We start from the raw sequence: 24,443 nt of genomic DNA, 5'->3' as shown, positions 1-24,443 counted from the left end.
CCCAACTGAACGTGTTTCCTACACGTTATCCTTATTGTCAATAGCAGATTTGAACAGGTGACACGAAGATGATTTTCAGTCCCCTGCTAATTTGAACCGACTCCAACTCGACGACACGAACTTCCTTTGTTTCCTGCTAACCTTTCAATCTCCTTTCACGATCTCGAGTTCTTCTTCAACATTATATATATATATATATATATATATATATATATATATATATTAATAAAAAAAAATTAAAAAAAAAAACAATTTAGAGATATTTTTATTAATTAAAAAAAAAAAAAAGTTTTCATCTAATTGGCTAATTACAATCCTAACCACCGGACAACTGTTGCAAACGTCGGGATTCGTCTGGTTCGTTATCTCTGGAAAGTCAACTGCTCATACTCGATTTAATGCCTCGCCGACCAAACTCCGATGGATCTCGTTCGGGTCTTCTCAATTTATTTAAGGCTTGTTCGTCAGGGTTTTAGCTTTGAATGTTTCACCACACTTCAATTTCAGCCCTCTCAACTTCTTCCCCAACGAAGACCTAGCGCCTACCTACCCTACGATTTCCCCTCGAATGGATCTTGAGGTCACGCCGGCCGGAGCCAACTCAGACACTCGATCAGACTCTCGGATATCTCATTTGGCATTGGATATTGGAGGTGATTGTTTTTCAGTTCATCGTTTTTTGTGATTCTGCATTGAATTATCCAATCGCATTCTCCATTTCTTTCTTTTTGTGAGTTTGATTTGATCCTGTACTTGAAGTTTAGTTCTTGGGATTAATTTGTGCATTTTCTGTAGGAACTCTTGCTAAATTGGTGTATTTCTCTGGGAACGAGAATCTGTTGAATGATGATCGAGTTCAGAGTTCTGCAGAAGTTGGTGGAAGAAGTAGTTCCATTCTCCATGGGAGGCTCCACTTTGCCAAGTTCGAAACTGGAAAAATTGATGAGTGTGTAGCGTTTATTAACAGCAAGGAACTCGGTAATCGGTGATTTTCTTTGTCAGCTGAAACTTGTTTAGTTGATCAGTATGAACTGGTTTGGTTGATTAAGAAATCTAAAATGGAAAATTGTTCATCTGCTTGGTTTGCTGTTTGCATATCACAATCCTTGACATATCAAGAGCAATAATTACATGTCAACCTTCACCAAGATTAGTGTCTTGAACAATTTATAATGAACATCATGGCCTAGTTATTGTTATTATTGCTCAGCTGGTTTTCCATTCGGCAACCAAAAAATTATCAAATGATGTGACATATAAATTGAAAGATGAACTTGATTTGATCCAAAACAATTAGCATCTTTTTTCTTGTGGCTGTTCTGTTAACGTCTTGTGAGTGCTGATCTTCAGATTCTTCATGCCTCCTTTTGCCATTTTCTTCTCTTTTTGATACTCTGCTGAAAACTGAACATTAACACAGGTTCCCAGCACCCAAAGGAACTTGGCAATGGAAAAATTGTAAAGGTGTAACTGAATCCATCTTTATAGCTCAAAAGAATACTTTACCTGTTGTTCTGTATACTTCTAAAGCATGCAAGTTTATTGACTGGTAACTTTTGGTGAGAAGGCCACTGGTGGTGGAGCATTTAAATTTGCAGATCTCTTCAGGGAAAAGCTTGACGTTTGTCTAGATAAGGAAGATGAAATGGATTGCCTTGTTGCCGGAGCAAATTTTCTTCTGAAGGTTGGACGTACGACCTATCCATTTTGGTTTGCAAAGAACTAATATGCTTGAAATGTTGTATAATGTGACTCTTGCCATATGATGTTCTTATTTTTGTTACATTTTAGGCAGTCCACCAAGAAGCATTTACATACATAGGCGGTCAGAAGGAATTTGTGCAGATTAACCAAGATGACCTGTACCCTTTCCTCCTTGTAAACATTGGCTCTGGAGTCAGCATGATTAAGGTATGGTCATTATAGTATTTACTAGTTTCCTAACCATAATATTTCATCGGTATGGTTTCTTAAAGCTGCAAACTCTTATATTGCAATTAGTAGGTGGATGGAAATGGAAAGTTTGAGCGGGTAAGTGGAACGAGCCTTGGTGGCGGGACATTTTGGGGTTTGGGTAAGCTTTTGACAAAGTGCAATAGGTACTTCTTTCATCCACTTGGTCACTAGAACTATTGTATTTTTGGCAGATGGTTCAATTTCTTTTTCTGAATGTTCGTTACTCTACTGTTTCTGACTCTTGGTTCTTCATAGCAATTTGAATCCATAATTTATAGAATTTAACGTTTAAGCATACTTTTGTGAATGATTTTTTTCTTTCTTTAGTAACCAAATGTAAAATCTTTTAGTTTTGACGAGTTGTTGGAGTTGAGTCAGCAAGGGAACAATAGAGTGGTAGACATGCTTGTTGGAGATATATATGGTGGAGGAGATTATAATAAGGTACTCATTTCTATTGATATCATATGATTATTCATCACGCATGTAGCATGTAACAGCCCATGCCCACCACTAGCAGATATTGTTCGCTTTGTTCCGTTATGTATCGTCGTCAGCCTCACGAGTTTAAAACGTGTCTAATAGGGAGAGGTTTCCACACCCTTATAAGGAATGTTTCGTTCCCCTCTCCAACCAATGTGAGATCTCACAATCCACCCCCCTTGGGGCCCAGCGTCCTCGCTGGCACAATGCACGACCGTGAGACTGATGAGATATGTAACTGGTCAAATTTTACAATATGTTATAGCAGTGGGCTTGGACTGTTACAATGCACGACCAATGTTACTGCCTAGTCTTTTATTTATAAAGGATGAGGTTTCCCTTTTTAGCCAAAAGCCTTCACCTTCTTCTGCCCTTTAATGCTTCAGATTGGTCTTTCATCCACAGCCATTGCTTCTAGCTTTGGCAAGACTGTTTCAGCAAACAAAGTGCTTGAAAATTACAGGACTGAGGATCTCGCTCGGTCCCTTCTAAGAATGATTTCAAATAACATCGGACAGGTAAGTCACGGTGATGGATCTTCATTTACTTGCAAAATAAAGTAGAAACTTCGAAAATATAAGATTTTCTTAATTCAAATCTTCTCAGCTTGCCTATCTTACTGCACTTCGATTCGGACTTAGGCGGATATTTTTCGGAGGATTCTTCATACGTGGTCAATGTTATACAATGGACACCATATCCGTTGCCGTTCATTACTGGTAAAAATATGTCCCTGCCATTTTCTTTATGATCTTACTCCTTTCAATCTCAAGCCTTCCAAATATGATATACAGAGTCTTTCCCTTTCAGGTCGAAGGGCGATGCACAAGCAATGTTCATGCGGCATGAAGGATTTCTTGGGGCCTTGGGTGCTTTTATGAGCTATAACAAACAGGGCCCTGATAACTTCATACATCTCATGAAACAAGACCCAAAACACGAGCCAGAGTTTGATGGTACAGCGCCGGAAGAGGAAGACAGTGAGTATGCAAGTATAGATTGTTTCTTGGATTTGGCTTAGTTATTCAGCCGCAAATAAGACCACTGTTAGTGCCTTACTCTCTAATACGCATCACATTGAGATAGAATGAAATAAAATAGACTTTCTAGGACTCAAAATGTAGCCATCTGCAAAAACTAATATTGTATGCTTTCATTCAATATATCCCCCATAGATTCCCATGTTTTTGTTCTTTCTCCTTTTCCCTACGAACCTGCTGAATTTGTTACATGACTACGTGACTGACTATCTTTTAATAATCATTGGATGTAGCGAAAATCTGCACGTCTCATGTTTAGTAGATACAAATTTAAAGTACTTTTACAATATCTCTTTTATACATCTAACTGTATAAAACTGTCTGTGACGTTGTAATAACGTCGATGTAGAACTTAGCTTCGACTTTGTTAGGTATTTGACAACAGACCTGTTGGGCTGGCCCAACAGATTTTGTTAGGACTAATATTTAGCTCTAGCTTTAGAATCGCGTTTTTCGTGTCTTTTCTAATTTTTTCAATTTGTTTTAGTATGGTGTTTGTTCTATCAGTCCGATCTTTGATCGTTGTTTCTAGAGACTGAAGTTATGATTATCCTAGAAAGTAACAGGTCACAGGAACGGATCATTGAGAGTGACCCCTCTTAGAACCTAAGGAATAAGTTTAGCTGTCTGTCCCTTTACCAAAAGAAAGTTCCTCCCTTTTTGACCTCTTTCTTTGCCTTCCCCAAACCCCATTTCATTAGACATAGCCCTCTTCTTCATGCAACCTTCTTGTTCTCTTCTTGCTTCCTTTCTAAGTAACTCTCTCTCTCTCTCTCTCTCTCTCTCAAAGGACCAAACCATAGCAGCTCCCTAATACTAATACCAATCCCTCTTCCTTCTTCTAATCCATTACCGAAACCTCGTCGACATGTCGGAGTTTCAACAACAACAACAACAACAACCTCAGCAGCCTCAGCAGCCTCAGCAGGCGGCTCTGGTTTATCCCAGCTCCACCGCCGGCGTCAAGCCTCCATCCCACCATTCCAACGGTTCATTTGGGGCAGTTTTTATTGTTCTTGCTGTTATTGTTGTCTTATCAGCTCTTGCTTGCTTTCTTGGCCGCCTCTGCAACCGGCGAGTTGTAAACCAGAGGCGGAAGCCGGAGAAGACCCACGGCGGATCTCACTCCAGAGGAAAAGAACCCAAATTGCATCCTGATAAAGAAGGGGACATCGAATTTGGATTTGATTCAAGAAACCCAAATGGGAAAGCCACTTTCCCACCTGGTGGAAATGGAGGATACAAAGGTAATGGTAATGGCAACGGTAATAGCCATGGAAATAGCTTCAAACCCTTCGACAATGGCGGCGAAATGAGAAGCGAAATCAAACATGCTGATCATCATGAAGTAGTAGATATCAACTTCAGAGCTGGAGGACATGCTTGATGGCACTTGTAAAACCATTTCGTGTTAAGTTATAGCTCTGTGAATTTTTCCTCTGTTTTTTTCACTTGATCTTTGTTGTTTTTCTAATGACAAGCTTGAATTCAATCACTAATCTGTGATGATATTCAGTGGGTGTTCTTGAATTCAATCAATAACCTGTGATGATATTCAGGGAGTGTTCTTGAATTCAATCACTAAGCTTTTTGATCGAATATCTTGAAGCTCACGGCTTCTTCCATGAACAGATGTTTTTGTGTACTTTTATGTTCTTAAGTAAAGACAGAATGAGGTTTCGAATAAAACCAGAGAGAATAAGAATCCGAATAGTGGAGGTGGGAGAACTCTAAAGCAGATCCATTTAAATTGTTTTAATTTTGGATTAATTTAAGACCCAAATTAATTAAATCCCATTTTATGGAACAATTTAACATCAATGGAATCTCTGTTTAGAGGTTAGGATTATGGCCTTTTAATTATCTAATTATTTGTGTTTAATACACAATTTGGAGGACAATTAGTGAGATTAATACTTTGTTAATCCATTCAACATTCTCCTTCATCTAAGATGATTTACTTTACACATTTTTATATTTAGCTAATTATTATTTCTACTTGGTTTTGAGGAGAGATTTTGATTTTAGGATATTGTGAGATTTTAAAATTTAATTTAAGTTTTGGATCGGGTTTGATTTCGAGAAAATTGGCCTAAGAATTGAACAACCAAATTGGTTGTTTTAGAACTAACGTAATTTCAAAGGGTTCAATTTACTATATATAATTTTATCAAATATAACTCTCCATTGTATATACTATCTACTATATATGACTATTTTCCATATATAGATTTAGTTCGCCACTTGTCACGATAGCACTTTGAAGGTAGCGGATTTGCGAGTTAAGTCTATTCGTTCTTACGTCGTCTACGGCCCAGCAACGTATGCTTGAGCCTCTAGCCCTGCTTCAAGAATAAATTTTTTGAAAACGGGGTAGAGAGATTTTGAAAGAGAGTTTTGAAAGAGAGTTTTGAAAGAGAGTTTTGAAAGCAAGATTGGAGAGTAAACGGGAGCGGAGAGAGATTTCGAGGAAGAGTTTTGAAAGAAGGATTTAAGAAATTGAAAATTAAGTAAAAAACAACACCAACGGTAGGAAGAAGTTAACAACTATCATATCCCACCGGTCATTATCCTTACGGAAGCTAAGAAATATAAGAGAAATTGGATAAAATTTATAGATTATATATATTTAGAAAGGTAAAGATGGATTAAGGGATAACGAAGAGTAATTAAGAAATGTTATGTGATTTAGTTTAAAATTTAGAATAATAAGTGTAATTGGGCCATTGGCGAATGGAATTTTGTTTTGAGCCTTCAAAGTGGTCGGCCCATTAAGATTCTTCCAGTTCCCACATCGGTAAAGTCGGGAAGTAGGACACGAGTTTGAGGTATAAATAGGTGTCTCGTGGCTTAGTGAGAGGCACGGAGCCGGGCGGTGAGCACAGAGCGAACTATTCTTTCGCCTTTTACTAAAGAATACCGTGTGCTCGCCGCATTCACCGGCATACGCCTATTTTTGGAGGAGTTTCTTTTACTAAGAGACTCCCACAATTCTGAATTAAAATTTTCTTTTTTTAGTTCTTGATTTTACCCAATTGGGAAATTAATTAAGTTTTATATTTTCATTTCTTTTCTTTTTAAAAAATATTACAAGACAAAAGATTTGTAAGAGTTAAAGATATTATTAACTGTTGTAAATTAAAATCTTGTTTAATGCGATGCGTTCGGTAAGTGGATCAGACTATTGGCAACACGTTCGGTAAGTGGATCAGACTACTGGCAACACGTTCGGTAAGTGAAGTGGGATCAGACTACTGGCAACACGTTCGGTAAGTGAAGTGGTTCGGTAAGTGAAGTGGGATCAGACTACTGGCAACACGTTCGTGAAGTGGGATCAGACTACTGGCAACACGTTCGGTAAGTGGGATCAGACTACTGGCAACACGTTCGGTAAGTGGGATCAGACTACTGGCAACACGTTCGGTAAGTGGGATCAGACTACTGGCAACACGTTCCGTAAGTGGATCAGACTACTGGCAACACGTTCCGTAAGTGGATCAGACTACTTGCAACACGTTCCGTAAGTAGATCAGACTACTGGCAACTAAGTGGATCAGACTATTGGCAACACGTTCCGTAAGTGATCAGACTATTGGCAACACGTTCCGTAAGTGATCAGACTATTGGCAATACGTTCGGTAAGTGATCAGACTATTGGCAACACGTCCAGTAAGTGATCATGGGCATGCGATCATTGACAACAGGTCCGATAAGTGATCATGGGTATGCGACCATTGACAACACGTCCTGAACGAATATGACCACGACACCATTGTTCGGTTCCCTTCTTCCATGTCATTAAACTCTAAGTAGGTAGAACTCTTCACTAGTCTAGATTATGATGATGACTACTCAATGCTAAAAAGATTTTATCATATTTGAATTTCGTTTCAAGGTTCATGGCGATGTTTTAATTTCGAGTGAATCCCACGCGACTTACTAGCGCTTCAAACTTTTCACACATGAGGGTTTTCTTGTTTTCTCCATTTTGATCGAATCTTAAGAGCTTTTAATGCAAATCTTCTCTCCATATTATGGGTGCGATTTATATCCGTTGCCAAGAGAGGAAGAGGTTTAACGTAGATAGAGATGTCCATTTATCTCACATGGCCTCGGAACGAAGCGGAAAATCCCCGTTTAATTTCTTAGTTTTCCTAGCTGTGAAGGATCATCCAGTGGCACAACCTTTGGGAGTACCATTTTGAACGTTTTCCATGTCGAGGTAAGATTCATTTGTGTTTAGATACCAATATACTTCATCATGGAATATTATGAGTTTGAAAACATATTTACTCATGCCATAAACTTTTTGCCCTGTTCATAATACATTTAGGAACATCTCTGTGCTTAGGGCATTATTCAGAACATTATTGTGATCTTATACTTCACTTTTTTTGTTCGATACATACGCGAATGAAAATAACAAATAACATTCGGCCTAAGAGACTTAAAGCACTCACTGTAACAGCTCAATAGCTCTTTACGTACTGCTGTCAGACTCACGATTTTAAAACGCATCTGCAAGGGAGATGTTTCCACTCTTATAAGGAATGTTTCATTCCCCTCTCCAACTGAGGTAGGATCTCACAATCCACCCCCTTGAGGGCTCAGCGTTCTCGCTGGTACACAACCCAATGTCTAGTTTTGATACTATTTGTAATAGCTAAAACCATCACTAGCAAATATTGTCCGCTTTAGCCCGTTACGTATCGCCATCAGCCACATGGTTTTAAAAAGCTTTTGTTAGGAAAATGTTTCCACACCCTTATAAAGAATGTTTCGTTTCTCTTCTCCAATCGATGTGGGACATTCATAACAAACACATAAATCAGAAAGTTAGACTAGGTTGTACAAAAAGAAAGTGTTAATAACCCTACTAGTCATAACATCTTAGAAAGGGCAATGGATCATCCAAAAGTTCAGCTGTTTTAATCATCTGCTAGTCATAACATCTTAGAAAGGGCAATGGATCATCCAAAAGTTCAGCTGTTTTAATCATCTGCACTACTAGTTACATTCATCAGCTTGAGCTAGGAAACTTACTATTTCATCAAAATGAGGCAAGTAAATAACATATATTGTTTGGTTCTTCTTTATTCTACCCCGATCGACAATGCTAGTTCTATATGGGGGAGATATACAAATTCTATGTAGGAACATGAGAAAAAATAGATAGATGAAAGAATATACTGTCAAAAATTCAAAATGCAATACAAAACAACCACAGCATCACCAAAAGTGGAACATCCCTCTCATCAATCTCTTTTAAATTAATGAGATATCCTTGAAGGATGCATAAATTCATGGTAAGATGAGTATAACTAAGTCAAAAATGGAAGTAAAAAGCCAAAAAAAGAGAAAAGGGGAAGAAGTTTTACACATTATGTACGTCTTGTTTGAGGCATCCTATTTGAATTATCGTCCAGTATGTTGACTGTGTGTTACGCCGCCACTTTGTCCCTTAAAAGCTCGAGTTTCTGATTCACCACTTGAGTTATTTTGACTTCTCCATGATTCCCGAGTTGCATTCATTTCTCTGGAATTGTGTTCGCTACTGTAACCATCGTAGTCGGGGCTGTCTTCGAACGCCAGTTTCCTGAAGTTAGAGATGTCTTCACTGTATTGTTCAGAATCATAGGTAGTGCTCTGTCCAAATTTGACACCATTGGTGAGGTCGGACATGTCACTTTCAATGTCCAGAGCTCTCACCACCTGTAAACCCAAGTGCCATTAGAATTGCAGCTCAAGAACAAGCTTGTTGAAATGGAGTTTTGAATGGGATTAATTAAGATAACCTGAACCATGCAAGGCCTTTTGGGAGCTGAATGACGAACGCAGGCAGCTGCTACTTCGATCATTCTGAACATTTGACTTTCCACATAACGTTTTCCAAGGCGAAGGTCTATTAATCCGTCGAACTTCCCAGTTTCAATGGCGTGAAGGAGAAGAGGTCGAGCCTGCAACATTCATAAAGCAGAACATTGCTGAATCCGTTCGAGGAAATCTTGAAGAAGATGAAATGTTTGTTAATTTATTTACATACCCATTCGACCAAACTCTCGTCCCCTAGAGGCTGAGAGGGATCAACAGGCTTACGACCAGTAATAAGCTCAAGAAGAACAACCCCAAATGAGAAAACATCTGATCTGTCTGTTAATTTCCCACTTGATGCGTACTCGGGCGCCATGTATCTGCAAGTCATTGAAACAGAAACGTTATAAGGAATGAGGATGGCTCAAAGAATTGTTATCCGATGAGTAAAGGTTGAGTTAACCCACCCAAATGTCCCCATGACACGAGTTGAAACGTGGGTGTTTGCATCATTTGTCAGTTTTGCAAGTCCAAAATCTGCAACCTGTGATTGAAGTTGGAATCAGAGACTGGAAACAAGAACATTGCATGTATGGTTTCGAAATTATATGAACAAAAGATGGGTCTGGATGAACCTGCGCCTCGAAAGCATCATCGAGCAAAATGTTGGCTGACTTGATGTCTCTGTGAATAATCTTGGGATGGCCTATGAACAGAGCAGCAAAAGAAGATTTGAAATTAATAGAACAGATCAGTTGAGCAAAACCCTTTGAATTTTCTGATATGTACTCACAATCTTCATGCAGATACGCCAAGCCCTTTGCAGATCCCAAAGCGATTTTGAGTCTTTTGGACCATTCCAACACGGGGACTTCATTGCCTGCAAGGAGAAGTGAAATATTTTCAACACCAACACAACCCATTTGAGCTATTTTAAAGTGGTGATGGAGATGAAGGATAGGTTGCATACCGCCATGGAGATGATGCTCAAGAGTCCTATTGGGAACAAACTCATAGATGAGCAATTTATGATTCTCAGAGCCGCAGTAGCCCACTAAAGACACCAAATGCCGATGATGAACGCGACTGATAATCTCAACCTCCGCTTTGAATTCCTTTTCCCCCTGCCCACTTCCTGCCTTGAGTTGCTTCACAGCCACTGGCTTCCCATCTGGAAGCAAACCCTGGTAAACACATCCAAACCCACCTTCCCCAAGAACGTTTTGACGCGAAAATCCAGAGGTAATCTCCATCAACTCCTCATAGCTAAAGAACTTAGCACTGTTTATCACACCTGAATCCACTCCACTGCCTCTGTCTCCTGTTCCTTTTTGACTCCCAAAGCTATTTCCAACAGGAGTATGCGGGACCTGGGTATAGATGCCTTCTGCCGAGCCAGAGTTCCCACTATGTTGATCCGGATTGTAATTTCCATCTAACACACAAGAAAACAGCATCATCCCATCAGAACCATGGTTTCTAAATTGAAGAACAGAAAGCTAGATTGGGATAATTACAGATTTCCAATACCTGATTTCTCACAGACGTTGTTAGGAGGCAAGTATGGGCCACTCTCCAAGTCTCCCCGTCTTTTCTTCTTCCTTGTGAATATAAAAATTACGGCAACCATAACAATTACAATAACTCCAACTACTACAACGCCTACTGCAACTTTTGTTTGACTACTTGAAGGTGACGATGGTGCATTGGATTGCCTTAATGGAGTTTCCACCGGCGTTGAGTCGGAGGACTGAGGTAAGTTGTCTAGAGTACTATTGGATGTGGATGGTGTTGAGGGAGGTTGAAAGATGTTAGAGTCTGATGTGGGAGAAGTCGCCTCTTGAGGTGGACTCGGATTTCGTTTCCCCCTCGCCGGATTTGCACCTGGTGAAGGAATCACGACTGTATTTTCTGATTGAGGAGGAGAATCGGTCGATTCAGATGGTGGAAGCTCCTTGGCTGTATTAGAACCCGAAGCTGCACCGTTATTCGTCGGAGTAGAGGGATTATTCCCCGGTATTGGAGAAGATGGATTTCCTGGAGATGCCGGAGAGCCTTTTGTTGGAACAGAGGAAGGTGGAGGATTATCACTGCCGCTCTCAGACGGCAGTTGTGGTGGCGGTGGCGAAGGTATCAAAAGAGGAGAAGGAGGAGGAAAAGTAGGAGATGGCGGTGGGGAAGCGGAAGCGGAAGGTACAGGAGGTGGCGATGGATTCTCTTTGGATGAACCTGAATTAGAGGAATCAATCGGGGGCGGCGTTGAAGATCCAACGTTTGGTTTCGGTGTGGAAGACGGTGAACCTCCGTCGTCGGCAGGCGGAGATTTAATTTTCGATGAAACAATAGGCGATTCAGAAACATCTTCATTCGACATCAACGATAAACCATCTGACTGCGGCGAAGGAGGAGGAGAAGAATCCAAATCAGAATGTGATGAAGAAATAGAAGTATCGTTTGAAGAAGACATTGTTCTTCCTCTCTGATTCTTCCTCATACTGGATTTCTTTCCCCCTATCTCATATCTTAAATCCCTACTTCTATTTCCGCCATGATTTCAATCCATGAAGAACAAACAAACGAGTTGTTTCGAAATCACATAAACATGAGAAACAGAAAACCACAAGATAATTCAAACAACAACAGCAGGTGATTGGGAAAGAGCATGTTCAGAAACTGGGGAAGAATACTTTCCCGAAATGTTAGAGAAAACGATCAGAACCTGAAAATCGCCATGAGAACCATCGATCGAGCTCCAAAACTTCTCGGAATCCGAATTTTCGGGTTTTTTCGTTTAAATCATAAACAAAATTAGAAGCGAGCAAAAGAATCTGGAGAAGGATAATTATGGCGGGTTGTTACAATCGGACGGTGAGCGAGTTGTTGAAGAGAGAAATGCCGCAGTGCTTTAATTCCCTCCGATTCGGGTTTACCGCCAAACTCTTAAAATCAAACCCCCACACGATCCTGGTTGGGTTGGGTTGGATTAACATAAATTTTTGGATTAATCTAAAATTTTGAATTTATCGAGTTGATGACTCAGATGGCTCGTATGGGTTCACAAGCCTACTCGGGTTGGGTCAACTCCTATGTTATTCATTTTTTCTTTTTAATTATTTATAAAAATATATTTTTATATATCATTCATGTTACATTAATAATTAAAATATTGAATATTCAACTATCACCGTGAAAAGAGTTGTCTCATGCTCCTAGGTATTCTTTACTTACCTACCTACATGTGTTGGTTTCAGCTACAGGTACTATTTTGTTGGAGGTGGTTCGAGCTTTTTCTGTGAGTATGGCATGGGTTACTTCAGCGTTGTAGCGCCTGATACTCGAACATTGGCTCGAGCTATTTTTTCTACCCCTTCTTATCCTGAAAAAAAATAGGGGCACCTTGCGTCCTTGAACCGATAACCATCTTTCGGCTAACCTAGTCTCCTCTGTCCCTCGGGACCAACAAGGGTTAAATATTCTTAATCTTCGTAACCATCTTACAAGTTGAGTTAGGTTGTGAACGGTATATTTTGGGTTGGTCGGGGTTACTTCAGTGTCGTAGCGCATGGTACTCGAATATTGGCTCGAGGTATTTTCCGTACCCTTCTTACCCTGAAAAAATAGGGGCACCTTGCGTTCTTGAACTGATAACCATCTTTCGGCTAACCTAGCCTCCTCCGTCCCTCAAGACCAACAAGGGTTAAATATTCTTAATCTTCGTAACCATCTTACAAGTTGAGTTAGGTTGTGAACGGTATATTTTGGGTTGGTCGGGGTTACTTCAATGTCGTAGCGCATGGTACTCGAATATTGGCTCGAGGTATTTTCCGTACCCTTCTTACCCTGAAAAAATAGGGGCACCTTGCGTTCTTGAACTGATAACCATCTTTCGGCTAACCTAGCCTCCTCCGTCCCTCAAGACCAACAAGGGTTAAATATTCTTAATCTTCGTAACCATCTTACAAGTTGAGTTAGGTTGTGAACTGTATATTTTGGGTTGGTCGGGGTTACTTCAGTGTCGTAGCGCATGGTACTCGAATATTGGCTCGAGGTATTTTCCGTACCCTTCTTACCCTGAAAAAATAGGGGCACCTTGCGTTCTTGAACCGATAACCATCTTTCGGCTAACCTAGCCTCCTCCGTCCCTCAAGACCAACAAGGATTAAATATTCTTAATCTTCGTAACCATCTTACAAGTTGAGTTAGGTTGTGAACTGTATATTTTGGGTTGGTCGGGTTTACCAGATCAATATTCAAAACATTTAACCAAATTCTTTCTTAAATATATTTTTGATAAAATATTCCAACTATTTTGTACGATTTTATTAAAGGGCTAAATTCTAATTTTTAAAAAATATAAGGACTCATTTTGTAATTAACTTTTAAAAAACAATGAAAATTAAATTAATAGGATAATTTTAAATATTTCACTTTACTCCTTCATTTATATTCAATTTTTATAATTAACCATTAATTTAGAAGATATTATTTTAGTCTTAATAATTTATATTTATATTCATGCAATCACCCGTTTTTTTGAGAGACTCGAACCACGGATCGATACTGCAATGACCCGTTTTTTTTTGGAAACTCGAACCACGGATCGTTACTAACGTAGAAATAAGTAATAAATGCGTAAAATTTAAAATATTTAAACACGTGCATGCATTTTAAAATTTATTATTGAAATCCGTTCCATTGGCTAGTTCCAGTCGTAGAGCAAAACAATGATCTTATAAGTTTATAGCGAAGTTCAACTTGGGTAGAAATTGGACGGTTTTCTCTTGTAATCATTTCTTATAGTTATAAAACAAATTTGTTCTACTATGCACCTCTGGTAAGTTTCTAACGATCAGTCTAGGTTCACGTTCTCTTTTCATGGACAACTAGTCATCTAGCGCCTCCTCGTGTTACTCCCTTGTCTGGTTGTCCCTTCCTAGCTATTGTTTCTTAATCACTCCCGACATGTCGATGTCAACTATCGACATTTCAAACAACACTACCTTAAATCCCTAAATTCAGTAGTTGATCTAAAGAGAGAGACAGCCAGTTATACTATTAACTTGGTCCCTTCTTCTTACCCTATTTTAATCCTTTTCAAATAATTAAATTTGGTTTATATATTTTAGTCAATAATTTAAAATTATTATAATCTCATAAATAAAGATAAAGATTACTTTTAAATTTTATTCAAAATAAAGGGGTTAAATTTGAATATTAAAAATGTAGGGACTAAAAAGAAATAAAATTAAAGGACAACGAATCTAATTGTTTGATTATATTAATGAAACGTCATGGTGTAGGCATCGTGTCGAAATTTCTCATTTTATTTATTTTCAAAACGTTACCATTGAATTGGTAAAGGTACAAAGTCAATCTTTCCAAAAGTCAAAGTCAAAGGTCAAATCAAACTTAATACAATGAGTTTGGTGTATATGCACTAAAGAAATTTAAATTAAAATTTAACAAATTTATTAAATATAGTGTAAAAATTTATTACATATAGTGTAAAAATTTATTAAATACAGTGTAAAAATTTATTGCATACAATTAAGTTAAATTAATAAAAATAATATTAAAATAATACTTTTAAATTTTCAATAAAATTTCAAAAATATTAACATATAATTTAATTTTTTTTCAAAATTTAAAAGTATTTTTTACATCAAATATAAAATTCAAAGTTATTTTTATTATTTATTTAGAATTAAAAATTTTAATAATATTCTTAAATTTTAAAACAAAAAAACTCAAAATACATTTACTGTCAATTTTGAATTGAAACCGTTAGCACATTGTCTAAAAAAATATCCTTCTTTATTACCGTTCAACTTTTAGTAGGTTTAAAAAATACCCTTAAAATTTTAAAAACTAACATTAACATTTTTATTTATTTATATATATATATATATATATATATATATATATATATATAATAAAAAAAATTCAATATACAGATCACTTATGAGTACTATGTTTTAAAAATACTCATGAACTTTCTAAAATAACATTATTTAATAATAATTTATGAAATGTTGATAAATATTATCGTCTTTGTGTTTAAAAAAATACTATTAAATTTTTTAAATATATATATTAAATAAATATTAACTATATATACAGATAGTTGTTAGTGCTATGTTTTAAAAATACTCATGAATTTTCTAAAATAACGTTATTTAATAATAATTTATGAAATGTTAATAAATATTATCAATACTATTAAATTTTTTAAATATATATTTTAAATAAATATTAACTATATATATATAAATAAAAAATAAAAAAATCTTCAAGTTATTATGTTTTAAAAATACTCTGAAACTTTTTAAAATAATATTATTTAATAATAATTTATGAAATATTAATAAATATTTTCGTTTTTATGTTTAAAAAATACTATTAATTTTTTTAAATATATACTTTAAATAAATATTAACTATATATATATATAAATAAAAAATAAAAAAATCTTCAATATACAGACTATGGTTAGTGGTATATTTTAAAAATACGTGAACTTTCTAAAATAATATTATTTAATAATAATTTATGAAATATTGGTAAATATTATGGTCTTGGTGTTTAAAAAATACTATTAAATTTTTTTAATATATATTTTAAATAAATATTAACTATTTTCATTTAAAAAAATTTAATTTTTTTTAGATAAAAGTTAAAAAAAGTGAAAGGTAAAGCAAGGCGTATGAACAAAGCCAAAATAGTATGGTTGGGAATTGATTTAAATAGCTTAGACTACGCGGCTTCCTCTCCCTTTCTCGATTTCCCCGTCCCCTCCCTCTGCTTTATCCCATCTTCAAATAAATCCGCCATTAGTTCTCTCTGCTCCGACCTCCATATCTCTGGAACAATGCAAGAACTCCAACAACAAACCCTAACAGACCGAATCCAAGACAACGAACTCGACGATTTCTCTTTTCTTTCTTTGAATCCAGATCGCTCTCCGATCAGCGCCGAAGACGCCTTCCTTAACGGCCAGATTCGCTCTGTTTTTCCCCTGGCGATTGAGGCGAAGACGAAGGAACCGCAGGCCGTACGCCCGCCGTTGAAGAACCTTTTCATGGAGGAATTGATTTCTCCGACTGAGAATCGGAGTAATGTTTCGCCGGATGAGTGGTCGGCTTCGGCGGCGCCGACGACGCTGGGGAAGAAGAGCCACTCGACGGGATTCTCGAAGCTGTGGAGGTTTGGAGAGAAGATTCGGCGGAGTAGCAGCGATGGGAAGGAGGCGTTTGTGTTTCTCAGAAGCGATTCTTCGGAGAGCGGCGGAGAGAAGGCGGCGGAGAATCGGAAGGGAGGGAAGCGGACGAAAGGGGAAACGGCGTCGTGTTATCACGAGCGGTTGTACACGAGAAATAGAGCGGAGAAAGAAATTAATAAACGGAAATCGTTTCTGCCGTATAGAAGCAATCTCATGGGGTTTTTTGGCGGTCCAAACGCCGGTTCGAATAGAAATTTTTAGGCATTTGTTTATTTATTTATTCTTTTTATTTTAAAATATTTACACTTCTTTATTCTTAATTAATTTTNTTTTTTTTTTTTTTTTTTTTTTTTTTTTTTTTTTTTTTTTTTTTTTTTTTTTTTTTTTAATTCAGAAATGTACAATATTGTTCGATTTATGATGTTTTATCGAACGTAAATACATTTGAAGATTACGATAAACATTATTAAACTGGTTGAAATATAGGAATCCGCTCGGGTTTTCTCAAATCGGCCTTCCAACTTATTGATCTTATTGGTTATGTCCTTTGGGTGTCATGGTGTTTGCATAGCTGATAACTTGTGAGGGCTAGAAAGATTTTAGTGCACGAGTCCGAGGACGCGAGCTACATTTGGTAGTTGTTTGACTATAGATCCAACTTCTCGAAGTATCTCGTGTCAAGCTAGTGTTTGTTGTTGCACTGAGTCAGAGCCTTTCTCGTTGGTCGAGGGTCTTATCGATAAAATTTCCATTTATCCCAATTTTAGGCATCTGCTCGTTAAGACTAGAAAGATTTTGGTTTGTCAATCTTGTTAGATTGGCTCGTTTTGTTGATCGTTGGAGGATTTGAGTCTAACCATTTGTACTTCTCAATAAGATAGTCTCTCCAGAGTGTCGTGTAGCAGCTTCCGACTTCGCCTACGAATCCTACCGGTTCATGACGTCGTCCAAACCCTATCTAACCACATCCATCCTTTTCCCTTTCTCTATCCCCAACTTGTCTTGTCTCCCTTTCATTTTTGCTCCATTATTATGTGTTCAAAGCTAGCTGAGAAGAATTCCCTTAGGAGGATGGCACTGCCATGGCTCCCACTCTTAAGAATTGTATGCCGAACGTTTCGGTACAAACGTTCAAACTTTTCTTCAAACGGTTATAGTATTCAAAGAGTTCGATTCTGTTGATCTTTAAACCATCTTTCGATCTCGGTAATATTTTTAGTCTTTGAAAAGAAAGTTTTCTAACTGAATTCTCTCTATTTTATGTGTGTTTCACTTAAGTGCTAGAGTGCTCGTTCTTGTAAAAAAAAAGTACGTGGGACGAGAGATTCAAACTAGAGGTATACACGAGTTGGGTTGGTCTGGTTGAGTTGGTGACCCGAACAACTCAAATAGAATTCCCGATCTACCTTTTTATTTTCAGATTGTGTTGAGTTGGGTTATCGAGTTATTTTTTTTAATTATTTAAAAAAAAAATCAACTTATCAATAAGTATCAAATATTTACAAGTTATCACGCATCAATAACATCGGTTACAAACGTTAAATATTCTTAATCTTTATAATAATCTTAAAAATATTGTAGGATTAGACTACGGCTATAATCTTATTTTCGGGTTGGTCGAGCTGGTCCGACCAAAATAACCCACAAATTGACCCGAATCTTCACCTTTCCAAAAATTTATCCCAACCCAAATTAAAAAAAAATTACCCGACTCAATTTTTATGATTTGGGTTAAGTAATTCAAGTTGATCGGGTCATATGAACACCCTTATCTCAAACTTATGAGTTTGACATCTTGGTCGTGATACACGTCCGTAACCAGTCGAGTTATTCACAATATTTTTGAAAATTGAATCGTTAGTCTTGGAGATCAACGAGCTTCACATTTACGTAATTTTCCTAATATATTGAATTTAATTAGTTTTAAGTATCTATCGTCTTGAATTTGTGAATTTTTTTAAAAATATTATGATCGTCGAAGGTCGAAAAATAATTCTAAATGGTCCCCACGTAAATCGAATTAGTAGAACACATTTTTAGTATTATAGACGCTTGATAGAAATCTCTCCCGATAAAGCATGCATGAAAGAACTCAATTAAGATTAAGACTTTACCGTTAATGTCGTTTACGTGTTGACCCGAGACAATACGCTTGTGAATAAGCAAAAAATTTTAAAATAATTACAAAAACAAAACTAAAGAAATGACCCGATCCAACCTAACCTGATAATAGAGAGTCGGGTTGGGTTCAGTAGGGTTGTGAGTTATTCCTTCGAGTAGCTAATCTGACCAACTCGAGATTTTAGATTGGTCCAAAAAATTTATCGAAATCCAACCTACCTCAGCCTGTATACGCCTGAGTAGACGTAAAAATTAAATTTCAAATTTAATTGACGATAAAAATATTAAAATAAATTTGATATTGTCAAACCTACCCATTATTTTTCTTAATTTCTAAAAGTTTCCAATTCCAGGACCCAAAAGTAAGTTTGCTAAATTCAAAAAATGGCCCTATTGTTTGACAAATTCATAAATTCACCTACTCCATTTTAATTAATTAACAAAATTACTGTTCTTCTCACGTGGTTTTAAAATTTCTAAACATAAATTTTATATATTTGTTTAATACCTCAAATATACGTAAAGTTAAAAATGTCTCGAATATGTCAAAAGATCGATCTGATCCGACCTTAAAAGGTAAAAATCGCTTCGTTCAAATCTAAATCTAACGACTCGAAAACATTGTTTAGATCTGCATCGAAGTATACATTGGATCAAAGTTTGACTCGATATTGATTTTAATTATTTAATTAATTTATTTTAAAATATATTAATTTATTTTAAAATTTTTATTTCGTTTGTTATTTTTACTTGATATATAATTTTTTTTAATTTTTTTTTATTAATTTTTAACCATTTTAAAAATTTTACATTACGAGACATTTAAATTATACAAATATATTTAAAAAAATATTAACATAATATCGATGAACTATATGAAATTTAATGAATATGGCCGGAGATAAGTTGGGTCAGGTAAAATTTAACTTTGGACCGAGCTTAGATCGAGTTTGGACCAAACTTTGGTAAAATTTCATATCTTCTTTTCTCACGCTTCTTGTACCAAACACCGTCGTCTAATTACCAGATATCTTATTCTCAGACCTAAACACGATTATCTAATATCTAGATATCTGATTTTCTAGATTCTTGTTGTACCAAACACAAACACAGTTATGTAATTATCACGTATCTTATCTTATCTTCAGGTTCAAACACAGTTATTTAATTACCAGATATCATATTTTCATGTTCTTGTATCAAACACAGTTATCTAATTACCAGATATCTTATTCTCATGTTTTTGCACCAAATACCGTTATTTAATTACCAGATATCCTAGTCTCTAACCCTAAATACAGTTATCTAATTAGTAGATATCTTATTCTCTGATCCAAACACAGTTTATCTAATTACCAGATATCATATTAATTACCGGTTATCATATGCTCTGACCCAAATACAGTTATCCAATTACCAGATTTCTCTAACCATAAATACAGTTATCTAATGAGTAGATATCCTATTCTCTGACCCAACCACAGTTTATCTAATTACCAGATATTATGCTCTCTGATCCATGTACCGTTATCTAATTATCAGATATCATATTCTCTAACACAAATACAGTTATAATTACTAGATATCTTATTCTCATGTTTTTGCACCAAACACAGTTATCTAATTATCATATATTCTCTTCTCTAATCCTAAATACAGTTATTTAATGAGTAGATATCTTATTCTCTGACCCAAACACAGTTTATCTAATTACTAGATATCATACTCACTAACCCATATACAGTTATCTAATTACCAGATATCATATTTTCTGACCCAAACACAGTTTATCTAATTACCAGACCCATATACAGTTATCTAATTATCAGATATCATATTCTCTGACTCAAATACAGTTATCTAATTACCAGATATCATATTCTATGACTCAAATACTATTTAATTATTAGAAATCTTATTCCCGTTAAGTAATTAATTAATTTTTATTTATAATTCTGTTACTATATATATTGGACTGCATTGAACAACATGGCATATAGTTTTTCCTTCCAACAACGTTAAAAATTTCGATTTATACACACAATTTCAAAAGGTCTGTTCATCAAATCCATCATTTTTCTCATTATATTTTTTGTTTTCAAAAGAATTATCTAAAAATTATCATCTGAAATCCACCGACGTCGTTTTGAAATCCTTTGTTGGGATTGATTCGAAATTTTAACAGGAAGACATGGCGGAAGCGTCGTATGAGGAAGCCATTGCCGGTCTCAAAAAGCTTCTAAGGTATCCAATCCCTAACCCACCGCTAATCCCGGCGGCGCCGACAACGTAAGCCCGACCCGGTTATCATCCATCTGACATGATGTGTGTTATCTGCAGTGAGAAAGCTGAATTTCAGGAATCCGCCGCCGCAAAGATCCGGCAAATCACCGCCGAGCTGGCTGCCACCACTGCCGGTTCAACTCACTTCGATCCGGTCGATAGGATCCGAACCGGGTTCACCCATTTCAAGAAATCTAAATTCGAGTACCTATTTTTCACGTTTTTTTTTATATATATATATTTATATCTAAATTTTTCGAACACCAATAATATTTATTAAATAATAAATTCAATCAATATATATTTTAAGTTAATTTTAATAAAAAAAATATATTTAAAATTTTCCGAATTTTAAATTTTAAGAGTAATTAGAGAATAAATAATTGAAAACTCAATTCATACAATTTTTCATTTATTTAAAANAAATAAGTTCAAACAATAAAAATTATAGATTAAAAGTAATTTATATATTTTTATTTTAATTTGAGTTATCGACTTATTTATTTAAAATATAATAATTATGGATCGAATTAGTTTATAAAATTTTAATTTAATAGATTCTATTCGAGTTAAATTGTTAATTTATTTATTTAAAATAAATTAACAATTTAACTCGAATAGAATCTATTAAATTAAAATTTTATAAACTAATTCGATCCATAATTATTATATTTTAAATAAATAAGTCGATAACTCAAATTAAAATAAAAATATATAAATTACTTTTAATCTATAATTTTTATTGTTTGAACTTATTTCAACTGGGTTAATAATTTAAATGAGATTATTTCACTTATTATAATTTATTTTAAATAATAGTTAATTAATAATTAATAATTAATAATAATTTTTGAAGTTAGTAATTTATTATTATTTTATTTTTTATTCCCCAGGACGGATCCTGAATTGTATGGTCAATTAGCGAAGGGCCAAAGCCCGAAGGTAAGAAATTCGCAATTTCAAAAAATTAATGTGGGGGAAATGTAATTTCAAGTTTCTTGAAGGACTAGAATGATAAGGGCATCACTGCAATTAAAAGCAGCCACTAAAAAACGCCCACGTGTAATTTGGCAGTTTCTGGTATTTGCGTGCTCGGATTCCCGAGTTTGCCCCTCACATATACTGAATTTTCAACCTGGGGAAGCCTTTGTGGTCCGTAACATCGCCAACATGGTCCCACCATTTGACAAGGTTAGTTTTGGAAAATTTGTGATTAAAATTTAAATTTTTTTAATTAAAAAAAATATATAGTATTTTTAAAAAATATTCTTGAATTTTAATTTTTTTTTTAATTTTAAAAGTTTACTCGTATTTCTATATATTTTTATTTTTTTAAAAAAAATTAAAAGTAATATTGAAACTATTTTTATTAATTTAGTTTTAAATTATTTTATTGTTCATATTGTTTGTAGACCAAATATTCAGGAGTGGGGGCAGCAATTGAATATGCGGTATTGCATTTAAAAGTAGGTAATTTATATATATATATATATATATAATCTCCTATTTTCTTGGTTTGTGTTGAATAAAATTATAATTATATTATAATTATTTTAGGTGGAGAATATTGTGGTAATTTCACATAGTTGCTGTGGTGGAATTAAAGGCCTCATGTCTATCCCAGAGGATGGAACCAATTCCAGGCAATTTTTTTTAATTTTTTATTTATTTATTATGTTGTTCATATTTAATGATCATACATACATACATACATACATACATACATACATACATACATTCAATTTTTAGAATAATAACAATTTAGTATCAAAATTTAAAATATTATTAAAATTAAGTGTCGGTTTTATTATACAGCAACTTAGTCAATTTATCGACCCATATATATATATATATAGATAGATATATATATATATATATAGTTCAACTTAAAATACAATTTATTCGAATCTCTCGAAGATATATGTCTGGTAGCTTATAATAGCATAAGCTCACAGCTAGCAGATATTATCTTCTTTGAGCTTTCTCTTAAGGTTTTTAACCCGTCTGCTATGGAGCGGTCTCCACACCCTTATAAAGAGTGTTTCGTTCTCCTTTCCGATGTGGGATCTCACATAGCTTAACCTCTTAGTCAAAGATATAGGTAAAAACTCAAGCCCACCGTTAGTAGATATTGCCCGCTTTAGCCCATTACGTATCGTCATCAACCTCACAGTTTTCTACCTCCTTAAAGGCCAAACGTCCTCGCTAGCACACCGCTCGGTTTCAAGCTCTACTTTCATTTGAAACATTCCAAACCCACTACTAGCATATATATATATTGTCCATTTTAGCCCATTACGTATCACTATCAACCTCACGATTTTGAAATGTGTCTTCTAGGGAGAGGTTTTCACACCCTTGTGAAAAAATGTTTTATTCTCCTCTCCAACCGACGTGGGATCTAACAATATATGTCTTATATCATAACCTAGAATATAATTTTTCCGAACTTAGACCTCTTAGTCAAAGATATCCTTATACCTTAACCTCAAACGTTTTAGTCAAAGATAAATCGTTGCTTGAATTTACAGTGATTTCATTGAAAATTGGGTGAAAATATGCACACCAGCCAAAACGAAGACGCAATCAAATTGTAAAGATCTGAGTTTCGAGGAAAAATGCACGAACTGCGAGAAGGTAAACAAACAAACCCATTGATTTACACATAAAAACCATATGAATTTCACGGTTTATTTAATTCATATTGCAGGAGGCTGTGAATGTTTCCCTTGGAAACTTGTTATCATATCCTTTTGTACGAGAAAGTGTCGTCAACAACGAACTGTTCATACGAGGTGCACACTATGACTTTGTCTCGGGAGCTTTTGAGCTATGGAATCTTGACTTCAATCTCACACCTTCTCTAGCTGTATGAACAAACCACCATATCATACGGCGGTGGCGGTTCTCGAACTCGACTGATGGGTTATATTCGAGTTTTTATGAATGCTCTTGTAATACTATAAAGAATAAGTACTATGAATGGCTTGGTTCATTCTGTTTAAGGTGAGTATGATATGACGTTTATGATATCAATCTATGCTGAGATGCTTCCTATAGTTACGGATGAAAAGTTTTCTTACATATTATTACTTATGGGATTGAATAAATAAGTAGTTTTCTAATCGAACGAGTAACTAATAGTCCTGTTAAAAGGTTCGAGTGGCTCGAAAAGTCTCTATGACCTGTGTGGCTCAACCGGTTTCGACTCGTTGTCTACTCCCTCAACCTTTGCAAACCCACATACACGTTGAGGAAAAGAGAATCCCAATCGATCCGAGAACGTTTAGATCTGTCCCAGACATCATCGACGTATCACGATTTCGTTCCAGAGATTGTCAATTAGTACAAGAGACAATGGTAAACACTAAGTAGATAGGTGTTCCTCGTTTAATTCTCGTTTAAATTTTTAAAATTTTCAATAATACTCTTACACTTACAAAATATATATATATATATATATATATATATATATATATATATATATATATATATATATATATATATATATATATATATATATATATAAA

General features: G+C 35.3%; 5 protein-coding genes and 1 non-coding gene across 7 annotated transcripts; 5 read left to right on the top strand and 1 right to left on the bottom strand.

Annotated features, from left to right (window-relative positions):
* The first annotated feature begins 324 nt into the window (after positions 1-324).
* Positions 325-3,621, top strand: LOC111801884 (pantothenate kinase 1). 2 transcript variants are annotated; one of them, XM_023686098.1, is made up of 10 exons: positions 325-653; positions 796-978; positions 1,421-1,464; positions 1,568-1,684; positions 1,792-1,911; positions 2,005-2,099; positions 2,307-2,400; positions 2,826-2,957; positions 3,081-3,158; positions 3,250-3,621. In XM_023686098.1, the coding sequence occupies exons 1-10, from the start codon at positions 569-571 to the stop codon at positions 3,286-3,288; spliced, it is 987 nt and encodes a 328-aa protein (XP_023541866.1). In that variant the 5' UTR covers positions 325-568; the 3' UTR covers positions 3,289-3,621. The 2 variants fall into 2 exon arrangements, with proteins under 2 accessions (XP_023541866.1, XP_023541865.1); XM_023686097.1 differs by having other exon boundaries at positions 326-653; positions 3,046-3,158.
* A 244-nt stretch (positions 3,622-3,865) lies between these two features.
* Positions 3,866-5,124, top strand: LOC111801886. The gene has a single exon (XM_023686099.1). It carries the CDS (start codon positions 4,348-4,350, stop codon positions 4,864-4,866), a length of 519 nt encoding a protein of 172 aa, XP_023541867.1. The 5' UTR covers positions 3,866-4,347; the 3' UTR covers positions 4,867-5,124.
* Positions 5,125-6,345: 1,221 nt separating this feature from the next.
* LOC111802772 lies at positions 6,346-6,463 on the top strand. Its single transcript, XR_002816308.1, has one exon. It is a non-coding gene; the product is annotated as a U5 spliceosomal RNA (small nuclear RNA).
* Positions 6,464-8,685: 2,222 nt separating this feature from the next.
* On the bottom strand, positions 8,686-12,177 carry LOC111802246 (proline-rich receptor-like protein kinase PERK13). The gene is made up of 9 exons (XM_023686545.1): positions 12,010-12,177; positions 10,821-11,827; positions 10,261-10,725; positions 10,084-10,170; positions 9,926-9,996; positions 9,758-9,834; positions 9,523-9,670; positions 9,275-9,436; positions 8,686-9,191 (listed from the first exon to the last, which is right to left on the bottom strand). The coding sequence occupies exons 1-9, from the start codon at positions 12,030-12,032 to the stop codon at positions 8,895-8,897; spliced, it is 2,337 nt and encodes a 778-aa protein (XP_023542313.1). The 5' UTR covers positions 12,033-12,177; the 3' UTR covers positions 8,686-8,894.
* Positions 12,178-16,158: 3,981 nt separating this feature from the next.
* On the top strand, positions 16,159-16,770 carry LOC111802044. Its single transcript, XM_023686301.1, has one exon. It carries the CDS (start codon positions 16,159-16,161, stop codon positions 16,768-16,770), a length of 612 nt encoding a protein of 203 aa, XP_023542069.1.
* A 4,051-nt stretch (positions 16,771-20,821) lies between these two features.
* Positions 20,822-23,949, top strand: LOC111802409 (carbonic anhydrase 2-like). Its single transcript, XM_023686760.1, has 8 exons — positions 20,822-20,874; positions 20,971-21,117; positions 21,807-21,855; positions 21,988-22,104; positions 22,326-22,379; positions 22,471-22,556; positions 23,445-23,550; positions 23,624-23,949. Exons 1-8 carry the CDS (start codon positions 20,822-20,824, stop codon positions 23,786-23,788), a joined length of 777 nt encoding a protein of 258 aa, XP_023542528.1. The 3' UTR covers positions 23,789-23,949.
* The last annotated feature ends 494 nt before the right edge of the window (positions 23,950-24,443 follow it).

Source organism: Cucurbita pepo, chromosome LG09, assembly GCF_002806865.2.
Source record: "Cucurbita pepo subsp. pepo cultivar mu-cu-16 chromosome LG09, ASM280686v2, whole genome shotgun sequence".
Classification (NCBI taxonomy): domain Eukaryota; kingdom Viridiplantae; phylum Streptophyta; class Magnoliopsida; order Cucurbitales; family Cucurbitaceae; genus Cucurbita; species Cucurbita pepo.
Note: the sequence above shows the minus strand (reverse complement) of the source record. Positions and strands in the feature narration are given on the sequence as shown.

Bases quoted from the DNA above. Each gene is read 5' to 3' on its own strand.
- LOC111801884 (XM_023686097.1), top strand. From the start codon at position 569: ATGGATCTTGAGGTCACGCCGGCCGGAGCCAACTCAGACACTCGATCA. The intron at 1,912-2,004 runs GTATGGTCATTA...TGCAATTAGTAG, and splicing joins CTGGAGTCAGCATGATTAAG to GTGGATGGAAATGGAAAGTT. The intron at 2,401-2,825 runs GTACTCATTTCT...TTAATGCTTCAG, and splicing joins GTGGAGGAGATTATAATAAG to ATTGGTCTTTCATCCACAGC.
- LOC111801886 (XM_023686099.1), top strand. From the start codon at position 4,348: ATGTCGGAGTTTCAACAACAACAACAACAACAACCTCAGCAGCCTCAG.
- LOC111802246 (XM_023686545.1), bottom strand. From the start codon at position 12,032: ATGGTTCTCATGGCGATTTTCAG. The intron at 11,828-12,009 runs GTTCTGATCGTT...TGGCGGAAATAG, and splicing joins GTTCTCATGGCGATTTTCAG to AAGTAGGGATTTAAGATATG. The intron at 9,192-9,274 runs GTTATCTTAATT...TTGGGTTTACAG, and splicing joins AAAGGCCTTGCATGGTTCAG to GTGGTGAGAGCTCTGGACAT.
- LOC111802044 (XM_023686301.1), top strand. From the start codon at position 16,159: ATGCAAGAACTCCAACAACAAACCCTAACAGACCGAATCCAAGACAAC.
- LOC111802409 (XM_023686760.1), top strand. From the start codon at position 20,822: ATGGCGGAAGCGTCGTATGAGGAAGCCATTGCCGGTCTCAAAAAGCTT. The intron at 21,856-21,987 runs GTAAGAAATTCG...GTAATTTGGCAG, and splicing joins CGAAGGGCCAAAGCCCGAAG to TTTCTGGTATTTGCGTGCTC. The intron at 22,380-22,470 runs GTAGGTAATTTA...TAATTATTTTAG, and splicing joins ATGCGGTATTGCATTTAAAA to GTGGAGAATATTGTGGTAAT.